We start from the raw sequence: 18,569 nt of genomic DNA, 5'->3' as shown, positions 1-18,569 counted from the left end.
CTGTTTTCATCTGTTAGTTACTAATTTTCACGGGAAAATTACTAATTTTTAGTTTCGGCATTAGCAATCCGTCAGGAAGTGAGCCAAAACTAAAAATTAGTAATCAACAGGTGAAAGTTAGTAATTTTTCCGGAAAAATTAGTAATTTTCCGGGGAAAATTAGTAATTAACACGTGAAAATGGTAATTATCAAGGGAAAATTACTCATTTTCCCTTGATAATTACAATTATGAGGTTTTGGCACTAGTAAGCCGTCATACAGGAGACTACAATAGGAAGGTTTCCGCCAGTTATCTCTCTGAGGTTTTGGGTGCTTAGAGAGTACTGTACCCCTTGCGGGGGCAAAAAACATCGAGGTCACAAGCAGGGTCAAGGGGAAGGTCGCTGGGCGGACAGGAGACTATTGCTTACAAACATAACAACAGCAGGCATGGGAATTGAAAATTGTAAAAAAGGCGGAAAATTTATAACTGAAGACGCAAAGTACGGAAAGTTTTCGCGGGCTTTTGCGCAAAGGCCAAAGTAACCGGTGCTTTTTTTGTGTGCCTCCCCCCTTTATTTTTTCGGCGGACACTTTTGCATTTTCGGCGGAACAAAAAAAAGAATTCGGCGGAAATCCGCCGTTCGGCGGACAATTCCCATGCCTGAACAGTTTATATGCACTTTTGCTTTCACCTAGCATAATCATTTTCCACTTAACTTTTACAACACATTTTAGATTCTAAACAACAAGAAAAGGTTGTAATTGAATTGAATTAATAAGGAAAACTTTAAACAAAACATATTCAATAACAAACGCAAAACCACCAGCAGTAAGCTGTATGGAGTAAAAGGCAAACGCCGTCTCGTGAAAGCAGTTCTTCTCATCGTCTCAGATCTGGTCACGTCAGGTTTTAAAACGGAATAAGACCATCCCTCCACTTGGTCACATACCGACATGCGCAGTGGTGAGGTGGTAAGACGTCGGCCTCCTAATCGGGAGCTCATGAGTTCGAATCCAGGTCGCTGTCGGCTGGTGGGTTAAGAGTGGAGATTTTTCCGATCTCACAGGTCAACTTATGTGCAGACCTGCTAGTGACTAACCCCCTTCGTGTGTACACGCAAGCACAAGACTAAGTGCGCACGGAAAAGATCCTGTAATCCATGTCGGAGTTCGGTGGGTTATGGACACACGAAAACACCCAGCATGCCTACTCAACGAAAGCGGAGTGAAGCTGACTATGCTTTCAGAGTATAGTGTGGGGAACCCAAATGGGCAAACGACCTCACACCTAACCAGACAATTCTGGAACGCTGAAGAAGAAGAAGGTCACATACCAAAACTCAGCACCCTGACTCGTTGCTGTGGTGAGTTGGAATTTTCAGATGAATTTTTTTTTTTTTTAAAGGCATCAGTGCGCAGAGAGCTTGCAGGCTGTTCATTTTTGGTATATGACCAAGTGGAGGGACCGTCTTATCCCACGTAAAACCATGACCAGATCTGAGACAGCGAGGTGATCTTTTTTTTTTTACATTGCGGAGTGGGCCTTTAACTCAACTCAACTCAACTCAATTTTATTAATCCATATGGAAATTAAATTGTAACAATACTCATTTCCAATCAAAAGAATAAGAATGCATAATAAAAATAAAAACATCATAAGAAAATAAGTGAGTATGATTATTATGAGTATGATCACAGTCTCACTAACGCAAACAGTCATCCGTCAAGTCAAGTCTGCCAACACACAACTCACTCACACAACAACAACAGCAACAGCAATACAATTTAACAAAAACCATAATTCCGATAACAAAAAGACGTCCAAGAGTCCACCTCCACATCCACGCACACACATGGTATACAAAGCACCACATGTCGACTAGAACACCGCACATTTGAACTACGGTAATACAGTTACTAAAAATACATACATTACAGATAACCCAGCAACAGAGTACAGTAATAATTATGACAGAGAAACATGATAGAGGCCTCTAACATGTGATTGGTTGAAAGCATGGATAGCTCTGGGAACAAAAGAATTGCGGAAACGTGACGTTCTAGCAACCATAGCCCTCAGTCTACCACTCCTGTCAATGCGTCGAGAGTCAAATTCAGGTTTCAGTGGGTGTGTCTCGTCAGCCAAAATTGAGGTCAGTCGGTCAGTGCAATGCAAAATATAAAAGAAAAACAGAACCAATGAGAGAAGAAAAAACCTCACAAAAACAACAACCCTAAAAAACTCTTCACTAGGAAGGTCCTTCATACAGAAAATGAATCAATTTAGCTGCCGCCTGGAATCTTGCAAGAAAATGACGAGGGAAGAAGAAAGAACTTGTAATGGATTTCAATACCCTTCAAAGGCCATAATAAAGGGAATAATTAATGGCTTTCATCATAAATAAACACTTCTGTATCTGAGGTCACCCTGATATTTACCAAGGTGCACATGGCATAACACAAGCAAAACCAAAGGCTGTAGCATGCTTAAAGTGCTCCTCACATGGCAGACTTGCAACAAACTTTTCCCCAACTTTAGTCGTTTGAAAATCTTTTCTGGGGAGTTATGCATGAGTGACGTCTAAACGTTTAGGCGGCGTGCAAACAGTGAGTGCCGCCAACCGCAAGGTACACGGTATGCACGGGTGGCGACTACACGCTTGTACCACCGAAACTGGTGACTAAATTTAGACGTGCTCCGGAGGTCATCTAAATGGTTTACACGCCGACTTCAGTGAACAGAATGGCCATTTTCATGGTTTTCCGCCATCAAAGTCGACGAATTTTTTCACCGTAATCGTTTTTAGACAGAACCCAATAGTTGGAAGTGCTGGACTAAATTTTTTTTTTGTTGTTGCGAGATTCACTTCCCTTGTCATATTATTTTAGAACCAACACCGATAAGATTAGCGAAGACGTCTTTGATTCGTTTCAGAGCAAAGTAGCACTGACCCATATTTCACTGGTGCCGTTTTTGACTCTCAGCTTTTACGCGACAGGCACCCTCTTGCTCGTTTCATCTTTTGCGCCTCCATTTCTCCACGCTCTCCGTCCCACTGACCCATATTTCACAGCTCTCCGTCTCTGAATAGTCGAACTCCCCGTGCGAGGAAGCGGGAGGATGTTATCGAATGACCCTAGCGCATGCGCAAAGGAAGGAATTCCTCGTCATAAAAATAGATTGACTGGTGACCTTGCTTTACACGGCAACTTGAAAGTCGGCGGTCTGGTCGTCACCCGTGCATACCGACTGAGCGCCTGCGGTAGGCGGCGACTTTCAAGTCATGACTTCGCTGAAGTCGGCGTGTACTTTCGACGTCACTTATACATAACACCCCTGAGTCGCCGAGGCCAAGTCGGCTAAAAGTCTGCCATGTGCACAGTCCCGGTGATTTAGGATTTGGCAGCGACTCCAAATCTCAGTTGAGCACTGCTCGACTCGGCCGTGACTTGTCAAAGAATTTGCGCAGACTGTTCTTATCGTGCTTACTGATTGGTTAGCTCTAGCCAACCCAAATCAAATCAAATCAAATCAAATTTTGATGCAGTTACTTCCCTTCTCCGTAAAACAACGAAGATGACCGGACAATCCCGAAATGGTACAGTCTGGAGAGAATCGCGGCTTAAAACTAGTTTGCGCCTTTGTGCTGTTCACCTTGGCAGCGATTTTGATTTGACTTGCCGCGTACAACTAAAATCGCTTGAAAGTTATGGGGAAAGTAATGGTTGCACTTAGTCTGGCCATGTGAACAGCACTTAAGGCTTTAACGAGAAAATTGCGAGCAGTAATAAACATTGCTTGACATGTTTTTGTAACTTTAAGGTAAAGGTAAACTATGCTGTTACATATGACAGTCACAGTTTTGTATTGCTTCGTGCGTCTTTGTTTCTTGACCAGTACTCTTGATTGTGGTACCGTTGTGTTCCTAAGACTCTGCACTTTCCTTTGATGTAAGCCTCACTTTGTATAACTGGATCACACACACGATCTGGCAGTGAGGTGGGTATCACTGCCACAGTTGGTCTACATCCTTCTGTACCCGTGTACGTATGTTTGGTTTTGATTATCTGCCAGAAGAAGTAGATATTTTGGAAGTTATGAAATTCAAATGGCAGCCATAATGAATATTTTGCTGGTACCAAAATCAAGAATACTGGCCAAGAAACAAAGACGCACGAAGCAATTCAAAACTGTTACTGCATACACGTAACAGCTTTAGTTTACCTTCACCTTAAGCTTGAGACACAACCCTTTCACATGAAGAAAAAACAAGTCGCGTAAGGCGAAATTACAACATTTAGTCAAGCTGTCGAACTAACAGAATGAAACTGAACGTAGTCCGCCGCTAGTGCAAAAGGCAGTGAAAGTGACGAGCCTGTTTGGCGCGGCAGCGGTTGCGCTGTGCTTCATAGCACGCTTTACTGTACCTCTCTTCGTTTTAACTTTCTGAGCGTGTTTTTAATCCAAACATATCATATCTATATGTTTTTGGAATCAGGAACCGACAAGGAATAAGATGAAATAGCTTTTAAATCGATTTCGGAAATTTAATTTTGATCATAATTTTTATATTTTTAGTTTTCAGAGATTGTTTTTAATCCAAATATAACATATGTATATGTTTTTGGAATCAGAAAATGACGAAGAATAAGATGAAATTGTTTTTGGATCGTTTAATAAAAAAATAATTTTAATTACAAGTTTCCGATTTTTAATGACCAAACTCACTCATTAGTTTTTAAGCCACCAAGCTGAAATGCAATACCAAACCCCGGCCTTCGTCGAAGATTGCTTTGCCAAAATTTCAATCAATTTAATTGAAAAATGAGGGTGTGACAGTGCCGCCTCAACTTTTACAAAAAGCCGGATATGACGTCATCAAAGGTATTTATCGAAAAAAAGAAAAAAACGTCCGGGGATATCATACCCAGGAACTCTCATGTCAAATTTCATAAAGATCGGCCCAGTAGTTTAGTCTGAATCGCTCTACACACACACACAGACAGACAGACACACACACACACACACACACATACACCACGACCCTCGTCTCGATTCCCCCCTCTACGTTAAAATATTTAGTCAAAACTTGACTAAATATAAAAAGAAGCATATCACATTCAACGCAAATCTTGGGATCAAAACTCTAGGGTCAACTCTAGTTCACTAAGTGTGAAGAAATGGTTTCAACATGTGACAACAGAATTACCTCAAAGAAATAAACTCACCCAAAACAAAACAAAAATCAAATAATCATCATAATACCAAAAATCAATTCAGAATAAGGAACGCACAACTTTTTCTACTCGATGCAAACAATATAAACTTAGCAACAAAATTATTGCATCCATTTTTGTACCCAAACTAAAACATTCATTCCCATGTCATTTCATTCAGACTGTCCATGCAATTAAAGGCCCTCCACTTGACTATCTGGTAAACCTTTTGGCTTAAAGATTTTTTCCTCGTATGTAAAAGTTGCTAAGTTGTGTCTATTCTGAAGCTTCGTATATTTATTTCATTGGTACCTTACGTTTTTGTCAGGTTGATTTTGGGGGTACCCTTATTTGTGTCATGTGACCCCTGTAAAAGAAATCTTTGATCCAAAAAAGTGTACCAGAGAGCCAAGTGGGGTACCTTTAATGGCATGGAAAAATTTGACTTGAATGACACAGGGATGAATGTTTTAGCCAGGGTATGAAGACAGGAACAATAATTGTTTTGCTAATGTTTTTATTTTAAATATTGCATAAAAATAAAATGTCCAATAAAGACATTTTGACCTGAGAGCATTTGTAGATATCAAATACAAAGGCAGAAACTGGGATGTTCACAACATATCGATAATATTGAAACATGCATGAGACACATAAATTGTTGTTCTGAGTAAAAACAATGATCCCTTGCTCCAGATTACAGTCTATGAAACGAGTTGTGGCAGTAACACTATGGAAAGATAGTCCCATCACCAGTTTTGGTCGTAGAGGAGCAAAGATGTTATGGATCTCCACTACTCCCGGGCCAGCGTGTGTGTTTGTGTGCTTGTCGTTGTTGTTTTCATTCGTTGTTGTTACTCATTAATTGTTGTAGTTGTTGCTGCTGCCACAGTCGTTGTTCTAGCTGCCACTGTGGTTGTTGTAGCTGTTGTTGTAGTTGTATTATCCACACCCAACCAGCGCTGGCTTTCAACGATCAATCAGCATGCAGGGACATTGCTCGTGCTATCAGACGATCCGTCATGGGAGCACACTCCTTCAAGGCTTTTCGTTCAGTCAGCAAAGATCTGTCATGAAAAAATAAATTCATGAAGAAATCTACAAAAATCTAAATTAAAAAACTAAAAATTAAGTTATTGGAACAATTAATTATTGACAAAAGAAAACAATCATACACAACAATAAAAGTGACATTTTGTTTTCTCAATAATTAAATGTTCTAATAACTTACAATTCTAGTTTTTTAATTCTGAATTTTGGAATGTTAGCAATCTATTCAATTTTGGGTTTTTACAGAAATCTAAGCATTATCAGAAAATACAATAAATGGGAGAGGAGGAGATGTAGGGAAGAATCTGGACCACAATAAAATGACAAAGACAAACTATCCAAGTCGAATTTCTTAACAAGGGGCCAAGGCACACGAATAATGTAAAACAGCAAAAGAAACCACAAATTTGATGCAGGGGAGCTAACCTCTGAGAATGAAAACGACACAAAAAAAAAACCGTGTATCAAAGAACTCTTAGGCCTAAAAAAAAAATAGGTGTGGTTACGGTAACCCGACCTACCCTATTTTTAGGGGCCGATCCTATAACTTTTTATTACATTTGTCAACAAAAAAAACCAAAAAACAAAAAAAACGAGTGCAAAAAACGCAATGAAAGCGAAAGCGCCCGTGTCGCACACTTATTTCCCTGTCAAGTAGGTTTAATTTGTACACATTAGAAAAAAAAGTTAAAAAAAGAAAAAGTGATTGCCTACCTACCTACCCTATTTTTTGGGGCTATGTTACCGTAACCACACCTATTTTTTTTTTTGGCCTTAGTTTCGTTTATAATGGGGATAATATTATAATCGACCAAAATAAATTGTCTCTAATCGCCAAGCGCTATACACTTCTGTTTTGGGGTTGTAATTGTGTAACCACATACCAGGAATACTTTCAAGTTAGTGCCTTCACATAGGAATTTAAATCATTTCAAACAAACAAAAGAAAGTAAAACAGTGCGCACAGACGCACACACACTCAAACACCCCCGCCACACTCATACATACACACACATTATAACAAACACACACACATTAGCAAGACAACTAAGAGGGTCTTCAGTCTTACCTGGCCAGTTTATGGTGAAGCGCTTTTGGTGATTTGATGGCAGCCTGGATCAGAAACAGGTTGAACAGATCGCGCTGTAACAGCAACAAAGTGTCTTTCTTCAAAATATGTCACCTGGCTCCGGGCTAGCACATGCACAGTATTACACATAGCAATACTGTCTGGTTTTAGTGTGCGAAGAGAGAGAGAGAGAGAGAGAGAGAGAGAGAGAGAGAGAGAGAGAGAGAGAGAACAGTGCATTACATTAATGTATGTGTGTGCATGTCTGTTAGTTAGTCAGTGAGTGTGCGAGTCCATCATATATGTGTGTGTGTGTGAGTATGCATGCGTGTATGCGTGCCTGCCTGTGTGTGTGTGTGTGTGTGTGTGAGTGTATGTGTGTGTGTGTGTGGTGTGCACCTGCTTGTCTGTCAATCTATCAGTCCGTCGTTTGCCTGTTTGCTTGCTCACGAATCTTGAGTCCATGTGTGCTTGTGTTTCAAAATCAACAACAACAACAGCAACACCAACAACAACAACAACACCAACAACAACAACAGCAACAATAACAACACCAACAACAACAGCAACAGCAAAACAACAACAACAACCAACAACAACAAACAACAACAACAAACAACAAACAACAACAACAGACACTGTGACCCACACGACAAAAACCGTTCACCTGAGCATGACTGCCGCCAATATTGATGATGCGATATCGGAGGGGATTCAGCAGATCAACGGCAATGGCAAAATCTCCATTGTTGTAGGCTATAAAAGCCTCGCACATTTTCTTTCCAACATCTTCCATTACATCGTGGTGGTCTCCCTTGGCATTCCTGCAAACATATTCAAATTGAATGAATTATTTTTTGACAAATACTTTTCATACATTTCATGCAGAACTTCTCATATGCAGGTGTATGGAGTCCTTTGGCTTTCAATCATGCATGGAGTATCAAACCATTTGAAAAAAAAGAAAAGTTTCATTGACTTTCTTGCAAAGAGTCAAAAACTGCAAATTTTTACGAATTAATTTGTATCATCCCAGTCCAGGCAACCACCGTAAGGCCGAAAAAGCTAGAGTAAGCAAAGCGAACATACCTGATCAGTTTAGTCCCCCCCCTCCCCCCTTTAATTGAAGTAAACACGTCAAAAGCCAACCAAGAAGTCTATTAGTATCAGCAAAAGAGAGAGACATTTCTTCCCCATCTTGGGTAGTTTACGTCAAGACATTGTTTGATTATGTAAGAAAAGTTCAAATTGGATTCCATTTTTGCATGCCACACAGTATTTAACCCCAGAATTTGAACACAGGAAATGTTAATACAAAATTGTGGTTATTTTTTTTACATAAACGCAAAAACCATATATGTGACCCTCCACCACGAAATGAGTCGCATGTCACCTCGCGCGGTTCTGCGCTAGGCTTAATATAAGTCCGGGGAGTGTCTGCTAACAGTGTGAGGGTCACTTTAGTCACAGGCTTATAACTCAAACAGTTTTCGCTCTTTTCTAAAACCGTTTTCACCACTGGATAGAGCATAAAAAACTCTTTAGGAAAATGTAAAAATATCAAAATCATGCAAAGGTGACATGCGACTCATTCCGTGGTGGAGGGTCACATTTTACAGTGGAACCCCTCCATAATTTAAGAACTCCTACAATTTGGGAAAGTCAGGTCTTAAAAAGGAGGGAGTCTTATCGTGGGGGTGAATTTATAGAGGTTATGAACAGAAAGTCTGAAAAAACTGGGTCTTAAAAAGGAGGGAGTCTTATCATGGGGGTGAATTTATAGAGGTTATGAACAGAAAGTCTGAGAAAACTGGGTCTTAAAAAGGAGGGAGTCTTATCATGGAGGTGAATTTATAGAGGTTATGAACAGAAAGTCTGAAAAAACTGGGTCTTAAAAAGGAGGGAGTCTTATCATGGGGGTGAATTTATAGAGGTTATGAACAGAAAGTCTGAGAAAACTGGGTCTTAAAAAGGAGGGAGTCTTTTCATGGGGGTGAATTTATAGAGGTTATGAACAGAAAGTCTGAAAAAACTGGGTCTTAAAAAGGAGGGAGTCTTATCATGGGGGTGAATTTATAGAGGTTATGAACAGAAAGTCTGAAAAAACTGGGTCTTAAAAGGGAGGGAGTCTTCAATTAGAGGGTTATAAAAGAGGGGTTCCACTGTATTCCGTTCCATTTTGGCATGCTACACACAAGTCCTTAGCCCCAGAACGTAAACACCGGTAATGTTGATCACATTTTACTTTTAATCAAAATCCTTTTCTTTTTTGTGTGTGCATAAACGCAAATACCAGACAGTGGAATGAACCCTCCTTTTAAGTCACCCACCCACCACCCCCCCTCCCCCCAATTTCAGATCCACTCCCTTTCAAGACCCAGTTTTCTCAGACTTTCTGTTTATAACCTCTGTAAAATTACCACCTTTTTAAGACTCCCACCTTTTTAAGACCTGATTTTCTCAGATTTTTGGAGGTCTTAAAAAGTTTGTTTTTTATTGTATTACCTGATAAAGTTTTCAATGGAATCCATCATCTGTTTAACAGCATCCCCCTTGTTCGCTCCGAGACAAGCCAACAGCAGGTGAACGTCGTTAAAAACCAGGATGTGATCGTCCAGGTGAGGTCTGCATATCTCAAACACCTCTTCCCACCTGTCGCCCATGTTCACACCTGAAACAGCAGTTGGTACATATGAAATAGTCATTAAAATGTTAAAAAACCAAATGCGGGTTTACATTATTTTGAAAAAAAAAGTGTTGACTGTCGAGGTGAGGTGACTGCATAACCCTTACACCTCTGTTTCATTTTCATTTACCGTAAAATCCCTAGCAAACGCCCACCCCCCATCCACACAGATTTTGGGTACAAGTAGGGGGTGGGCGTTTGCTAGGTATACACCCCTTTGCAAGATAAAGTGTCATCACATTTTCACGAGAGAAAAAAAGTGATACAACATGTGATTTATGCAATTTTAATGAAAAATAAACACACCGTTTGTTTACACAAATAAAGATCAACGTTCTGTGATAGAAAAAAAGAAGAAGAAAAAACCGGCGAATCATCGAACAGTGTGCACAAATCGTAGATAAAGGAGGCCGACCGTCTAAAACTATTTTTTTTAAAAGCAAAAAAAGGGGTTGGCGTTTGCTAGGTAGTGACCCCTCTGCACAACTTTTAGCCAAAAGTGGGGGGTGGGCGTTTGCTAGATGCTGGGCGTTTGCTAGGGATTTTACGCTACTTTATTATCCAATTGCTGGGAAATTTGGGTTGCACACACACACGCACACAGGCACGCACATACAAACATTAACACACACACACACACACACACACACACGCATACACACTCTAACTCACACACACACACACACACACACACACACACACATGCATACACACTCTAACTCACACACACACACCCACACACACTCTAACTCACACACACACACAGGCATACACACTCTAACACACACACACACACACACACACACACACACATACACACTGTAACACACACACACACACACGGACAGAGTTACATTACCTTCCATTTCCAGTCGAAACATCAGTGAGCAGACGTCAACCATATCAAGCAAGGCCCCAGACTTGCCAGCTCGCAGTTTTACCTGCATCAAAATCAGAATCTCCACATTTAATGAAGCTCACAAGTACATGTATGTATAATGTAAAATCAATTACAAGGTGAATTAGCAGATACTGCAATAAATTCATGTTAAAAAGAAAAGAAGGGGAAAAGAGGAATGATTTAATCGTTACAGATAAAAGTAGTGTTGTGACAAGATCAATGTTTCAAGAGTACATTGGTACAAATTATATTATTAAATTCTATGCACACACACACACACACACACATGAATGCACGCACACAAACACACACACAACACACACACACACACACACACACATGACACACATGTGAAAAACACACTTTCATCCTCGCACACATGTGACACACACAAACACATGTGCGCACGGACACACACGTGCACGCATGCACACACACACACACACACACACACACACACACACACACACACACACACACACACACACACACACACACACACACATGTGAATCTGCAGCTGCATGAAGATTCATAAACACTTAAAGATTAGAATACTAACAAACATCTAAGCCACATGTGTGTGCACTCAAACACTCAGGATCAAATGCAAGTGCAAAACACCTAGATTAATATTTACTCACCTGGCTGTCAAGTATGTTCAGAGCACCCTGATAGTCGCCCTGAAATATTGAAATGTCAAATGTCAAACGTTTATCTAAAATATGAGAAACATTGAGAAAAAAGACAAAAACACAACAACATAAACAAAAAAAATTAAAAAAAATAATAAACAAAAACCCCAGAAAACATAAACACATAGCAAAAGGCAATTTTATTATTGTTCACAGACCTGCCAACCCTTGCATACATGTCAAGTCTTACGTTTTTCGTGTAATTCTTACGGAATTTTGATGTTTTTCAAGTCTTACGGCGTATGCCGAAGATCTTACGGTTTTTACAAAACAATTTGGTCAAATAAAAAAAAGATCGCAAAGGTTCGTCCGAGAACAAAGTAACAGCTAAAAAATCTCGCGGTAACTGATCCGGCGGAAGTACAAGGCAACGCGCATGTGCACACCGTCAGCGCGATCTGACTGAGTACTGTGCGACAACGCTTGACCACACGCGACCTCAAATTAAAGCAGTTACATGTACTATTGTATTGTTCTCGGTATCTTCAAGGTATTTTCTCACGTTGTACGAAGTTTTAAGCCATAGAAATGAAACTAAGGGAGTTGTGATGCATTTTCGAAGAGCTAGCGATCGAAAGTGAAAGTAGCCGGATTCCTGTCACCTCCGATCATGTCGGACTTGTTTTTAGAACACGCGCGACCTCAAACTAAAGAATGTACATGTAATATTTTTTGTTGTTCTAGTATCTACACAGTATTTTCTCACGTTGTACCTAGTGTGAAGCCATATAAATAAAAATAAGGGCGTTATGATGCATTTTCGAAGAGGTAGAGAGCGAAAGCTGGCACCGGATGTCTGTCACAACCGATCATATACGACTTGTTTTTAAAACATGCGCGACCTCAAACTAAAGCATTTACATGTCATATTTTTGTTGATCTGGTATTTGTCCTTGATTGTTGAGACACACATGAGTTTCTGGCTTGTAACTTGTGTGTTTTACATGTTCTGTTTGGATAAAATGTTCTCTTTTGTGGTGGGGGTTTCCATTCATGATTGAATCACTGTGCTCAATGAATGAATGTTGTTAAAACACACTTGTCTTGTGCCTTTACTATCAAGTGGTGTTTTTGTGCATTCTGGTAAAAAATTTGTGAGGGGTGTAAATCACTAAATGTGTGTCTGGTTGGAAGTGTACTGTCTTTGTACAATTTAGGTGATTCTCGGTACAATAAATTTACATTTAAACATGCTTTGCATTTCAAAATTACATAAAACAGTGCAGTTCAGTGTTGAGAAAAGTGTGTTTTTCTTATGTGTGAAATAAGGCTGATTTCTTGTGTTTTTTGTGTGTGTGTGTGCATGTATTTAGTTCTTGTGGTGATTAATCTAACGACTTCTGCAATTTTGCACGTTGTCTTATGCTTTTTGGTGCAAACTTATGGTTTTGTTAGCAAAATCTTATGGTGAGAGTCCACAAGAGCTTGACAGGTATGCCCTTGTGAAGCCTCAAGTGTAGCAATTTAGAATTTTTGGGAATTATCAGTGTAGCAAATAGTGTTTAAGTGTAGCATTTTCTCAAGTTTATTCCAACATGTGTGTGTGTGTGTGTGTGTGTGTGTGTGTGTGTGTGTGTGTGTGTGTGTGTGTGTGTGTGTGTGTGTGTGTGTGTGTGTGTGTGTGTGTGTGTGGTACATAAATGCATGCCTGCATCCTGAACCCAGGTCAAAAATGAGTTACTTCCCTTCGGGTCTCATTCTATCCCTGACAGGAAGGATGCCTTGGTTTTCCTTGTCTGGAGAGGAAATCGATTTTTTTTACATATTTAGATCTTTTCGTAATGTATTCTGGATATAAGCAGATTCGTGATCGTCGATAATGATTTTTTATGGTGTTGTATAATTTTTAAATTACAAAGGAATTGATATGTAAGACAGTTTCAAGCGAGCTATTTTTCGCGGCTGTATTTACTGTGCAAACAATTCTAAATATGGCAAAAGTGTCACGTGATAATCAACCGTTTGGTTTCGGCGCTCGCTGGAGCAGACGATTTTTTCTGTAACCAGTTGACAGTGATGCAACCATATATTACGGTCTCCTTCCGGCAGCAGTCCCAAAATTTCGACTTGTTTTGACCTTAGAACGATGTCTTTATCATAACTGTGAAGAACAGAACGAAGATCACTGTCGAAGTCGGCCAATCTGCAATCATTTTCGTCTCGCGAAAACTGCTCGCGAACAACATATGGGAGATAACTCTGTATTCTTGTTTTGATAGATTCGCGTAGGAATTTAGCGTCCGGTCAGAGAGACAACTGGCGATAGCCGTGGAGCGATGATTATCAGAATGGCATGCCTGTAGATGTAAGTGTGCGTGTGCATGCATGTTTGTCATTGCACAGGCATTGCCTCACATCGAGCTTTGCCTACCTTTTCAATGTAATACAGAGCCCAGTGCCAGAAGTTATGACAGGCCAGCATTCCACATGGCTGCACAAGAAAAGGAAGACTAAAATACAACAAGAAATATTGAAGCACCATAGTTGCAAAAATCTACAATTCACAGCAATTTCCTGGTTGCCATCTAAAAATACCAAGAAGAAAACATCTCAACAGTGCATTCATAACTTAAACTACATCTTGTATAATCTTACAGACTTTCTCCTCTTCTTCTTCATTCATAGGTTGAAACTCCCATGGTTTTAACACTTTCTACCCCACCTATGTTGACCAATTTTTTTTTTAGCCGAGACCAGCTGTGCTGCAGCAGGTCACTCAGAATTGTAGTAACTGTGTAGTAACTGTGTATCAACACGCTGGAATGCAGGCATAAGATCGACGTTACAGGAAGCGACTGAAGCTAACAGTCTGATCGGATATATGCGTACCTGGTAAAATAGAGCCATATGAGTGGGTACGGATATATCCGTACCTGGGAGACAATGAGTTAATGTGTATGACCGTTTTAACACCGCCATTTAGGCAGCCACACCCCATCTTTGGGGGATGCATGCTTGGTATTTTCGGGTTTCTAAAAACCAACAATTTCTGATATGGATTACAGGATTTTTTCCATGCGCACTTGGTCTTGTGCTTGCGTGTACACACGAAGGGGGATAAGACACTAGCAGGTCTGCACATACGTTGACGTGGGAGATCAGAAAAATCTCCACCCTTAACCCACCAGGAAGCAGCGGCCGGGATTCGAACTCACAACCTCCCGTATAGAAGGCCAATGTCTTATCCACTATACGCCATTGCGCCCGTCCAATCTGTACCAACAATCAAATATCTCATACTTTTTGTGTGTGAACATTTGCAGCGAACCTATCAGCCTTCTAGTTTTTTTTCTTTTTCCCCCAATTCCGGTCAATTAATGGCACTGTACCTCCCAGTCGTTGACGGTTTTGTCGAGAAATGTGATGCCCTCGTCCTGACGGCCCGTCATCTCCATCACGTGACACATGGTGTGAGTCGACCACGCGTCAGACGGGTTGATCTCCAGACCCTGAAATAAAAGATTAAAAAATAAAAACATTTCCCCCTGAAAGCGGTGTACGGCTGTCTGAATGGCAGGGCAAAAACAGTGATACTTGTAAAAACAAAACACTTGTGCAAAAACATGAGTGAACGTGGGAGTTTCTGCCCATGAACAAAGAAGACGACGAAGAAAAGAAAAGAAAAAAAATTTTGCTCTTCTAAAACAAACATATATAAATGATAAGGACATTTTTTTAACCTGGTGTATAAAAGTATTGCTATTAGCTTCTAAACAGAGCAGAAAGTAGCGAAGGAAAACTAATGAGATAATCGCTTTCAGTAAAAGTATCAGGTATCAGGTCTACAGAAACAATACCATGTTGGGATGGCAATACATAGTGTATACATTGTACAAGCACACACGCACGCACACCCAAACACAGACACACAAACACACTTGCACACCCACACACACACACACACACACACATACATACACACACACACACACACACCCAAACAAAACCACACACATGCTAAGCACCAGTACCTTCCTTGCCATTTTCTCGGCTTTGTCATATAAATTGGTTTCCTCCAAACCAAATGAGTACATTCCCAAAATGTATCTGAAACATAAATCGTGCAAATATAAAACTTTTTGTATTTCTGCATAACCATGTACGGTTGAATTGTTCAGATTTGTTGTCAATACCCTCTACAAATTTAACTAAACTTAAAGGCTCCCTCCTTTTTAAGACCTGATTTTCTGAGATCTTGAAATGAGAGTTCCGTTGTAATACTATTTAACTTCTGGAGTTCAGCTGCTTGTTTTGAAAAACAAATATTTTGGAAAAGCGAAAAATATCAGGATACAAGGTTAAGACTGTAAGATTTGATATAGTCCTGTGAGGTTATCCCCATGGAAATCCAGGCTGCTTTCTCCCTGAGGAAGGCGTGCTGCCATACACAGTACCGTGCTACTGAATATTTTTTCTTTTTCTTTTGCCTGCATGCACGTATTCATGTTTTGCAGCCCTGAAACTTTCGCTATATTTATTTTTATTTTTATTTATTTACGAGGATTTATATCGCGCACGTATCTCACCACACAAGGCGACTCAAGGCGCATGTTACCTATTAATGCCGTGTGAGATGGAATTTTTTACACAATATATCACGCATTCACATCGGCCAGTAGATCGACTGCCTTTAGGCGCTGCATCCACCTTTCACGGCCTATTATTCCAGGTCACACGGGTATTTTGGTGGACATTTTTATCTACGCCTATACAATTTTGCCAGGAAAGACCCTTTTGTCAATCGTGGGATCTTTAACGTGCATACCCCAATGTAGTGTACACGACTATAAAATTGAATTGTTTATCACGCGCATGCCTGCACACAGGGTAATTGTTTGGACACCAAGGAGAGTTTGTACAAAGTTGACTCTAGGAAATAGATCCCTCGCCGAACATGGGGATCGAACCCACGCCGATTGCGATAACTTGTCTCGAAGCCAGCGCCGCTACCGACTGTTGAGCTACTTCCCCGCCCCACCCCAAATCAACTCATGTATAAAATTAAAGATAGCTTACCCGTTAAAAAGGATTGGATGGTTTGTAGCGGGGGAGGAGAAAGGGGATTAAAAAAACCAAAAACATTTCAGAAGAGAAACAAAATTATTTTGGAAAAGAAAATGTTAACCCATGTACATGTGTTACGAGTGAAAGCAGCTTACCCGTAAAAGGGATTGGCTGGTTTGTAGTGGGGGAGGACCCGAGCGATGCTGTCTCGGATCTGCGACGAGAAGCCGAGGTAGAAGTAGGAGTCGTGGGCGAACTTGAGCGCCAGCGTGTCGAGCGGATGTTCCACCAAAATGTCCTCCCACACCCGTGTAGCGGGCACCATGTGTCTGAAACAGTACCATGGCACTTATAAGTACCGGTGTAGGATCCGGTCCGGTCCCCCCTCTGAAGTAGTCCCCCGGGGGACCAATTCGTGGCAAAAACTGCTCTATAATGGTCCCCCCTTAGACATCCAGCCTCGTTTTTCTTGTTACAATGTTAGTAATGTTACCAGCAATTTCAGAGAAAAGAAAGGAAAGAATCAGAGACTGGTTTCATTTCTTCTTATCAGTATTTATTTATTATTCATTTTATTTCATGTGATTTTTCTTTTGAACGGCATTATAAATCAGATCTATTTTATTTTCTGCAAAATATAGTCAAACAAAGAGATTGCTGTCTGTGCACTACATAATACCGGACGAAGATATAGATTGAAAATGGCTTGAATGCCTAAGAAAAACGAGGCTGGATGTCTAAGGGGGGACCATTATAGAGCAGTTTTTGCCACGAATTGGTCCCCCGGGGGACTACTTCAGAGGGGGGACCGGACCGGATCCTACACCGGTACAGTTAATACACTGAACTTCTTCTTCATTCGTGGGCTGAAACTCCCACGTTCACTGATGGTTTAGCACGAGCGGATTTTTACGTGTATGACCGTTTTTACCCCGCCATTCAGGCAGCAAATACGCTGCTTTCGGGGGAAGCACGCTGGGTATTTTTGTGTTTTTATAACCCACCAAACTCTGACATGAATTACAGGATCTTTTTCGTGCGCACTTGGTCTTGTGCTTGTGTGTACACACGGAGGGGGATAAGGCTCTAGGCTCATGGACAATAAAGTGTTGTTATTGTTATTGTTATTGTTTGCACATAAGTTGACCTGGGAGATTGGAAAACTCTCCACCCTTAACCCAACAGGCGGCCGCTGCCGGGATTTGAACTCATGACCTTCCGATTAGGAGGCCGATGTCTTATCCACTAGGCCACTTCGCCCGTCTAGTTATTCAGTACAATTTATATACTGTACTTACCAACCTGAACAAGTCAGCAACAGGCTGACAAAAATGTGATGAAGAATTTACCAAAACTGGTTTCTGTTGTCTTGATGTTATAAAGTACATTCCCAATTATTCTTGGGACCACCCTTCACCCACCAGGCGCGGCTGGGATTCGAACCAGCGACCTACCGCATAGGAGGCTGGCGTCTTATTCACTAGGCCAATGCGCCCGTCAATAAAGAGAATCAAATGAAAGTTAAACTAGAGTTACCCATCAGCAAACAGCTTCAGCGCCTGTGTATGTTTCTTTTCACTGGATGAAAGCGAGGTCTGAGAGTTGGCCAGTTTCACCATTCTGTCAATGTCACCTTCAAACTCTTTGTCCAGTCTCGTAGTGCGACCCGACCCAACCAGGTCAAGGCCGTTCTTGATCACATGACCCATGACTGAAAATAAAAAGGTTGTACAAAAATGATAACTATCACAGAAGTTGTTGTAAAATTGGGGGAGAACCATTACATTTTCTCAGAATGTGCCAATATTGATGGACTGTGTGATGAGATCTGCTATTGTCTGTTGAGACAGTGATATCAAAATCGAGACTGGAGGTCGAGATTTTGATATCACTGTCGAAACAGACCAATAGCAGAAGATATCATCACACATCAGTCCATCAATGTATATACGGGTGAACAGCTCAG

At 40.7% G+C, this 18,569-nt stretch overlaps 1 protein-coding gene and 1 long non-coding RNA gene across 3 annotated transcripts in view; both read right to left on the bottom strand.

The window, feature by feature from the left end:
- The window catches only part of LOC138979652 (uncharacterized), a 58,006-nt gene that overhangs the window by 3,427 nt on the left and 36,010 nt on the right, over nucleotides 1-18,569 (bottom strand). The gene's annotated exons all lie outside the window — the stretch shown is intronic.
- LOC138979650 (tetratricopeptide repeat protein 38-like) lies at nucleotides 4,579-18,314 on the bottom strand (the record flags this gene model as incomplete). The annotated part of the gene is given in 11 exon segments (XM_070352370.1): nucleotides 4,579-6,267; nucleotides 7,320-7,393; nucleotides 7,987-8,143; nucleotides 9,825-9,990; nucleotides 10,865-10,946; nucleotides 11,549-11,587; nucleotides 13,971-14,030; nucleotides 14,929-15,048; nucleotides 15,571-15,646; nucleotides 16,759-16,932; nucleotides 18,140-18,314. Coding segments are annotated over 11 exon segments (1,214 nt in total), but the record flags the coding sequence as incomplete, so codon positions are not given.

The sequence above is a fragment of the Littorina saxatilis genome, linkage group LG11 (genome assembly GCF_037325665.1).
Source record: "Littorina saxatilis isolate snail1 linkage group LG11, US_GU_Lsax_2.0, whole genome shotgun sequence".
Taxonomy (NCBI): Eukaryota; Metazoa; Mollusca; class Gastropoda; order Littorinimorpha; family Littorinidae; genus Littorina; species Littorina saxatilis.
Note: the sequence above shows the minus strand (reverse complement) of the source record. Positions and strands in the feature narration are given on the sequence as shown.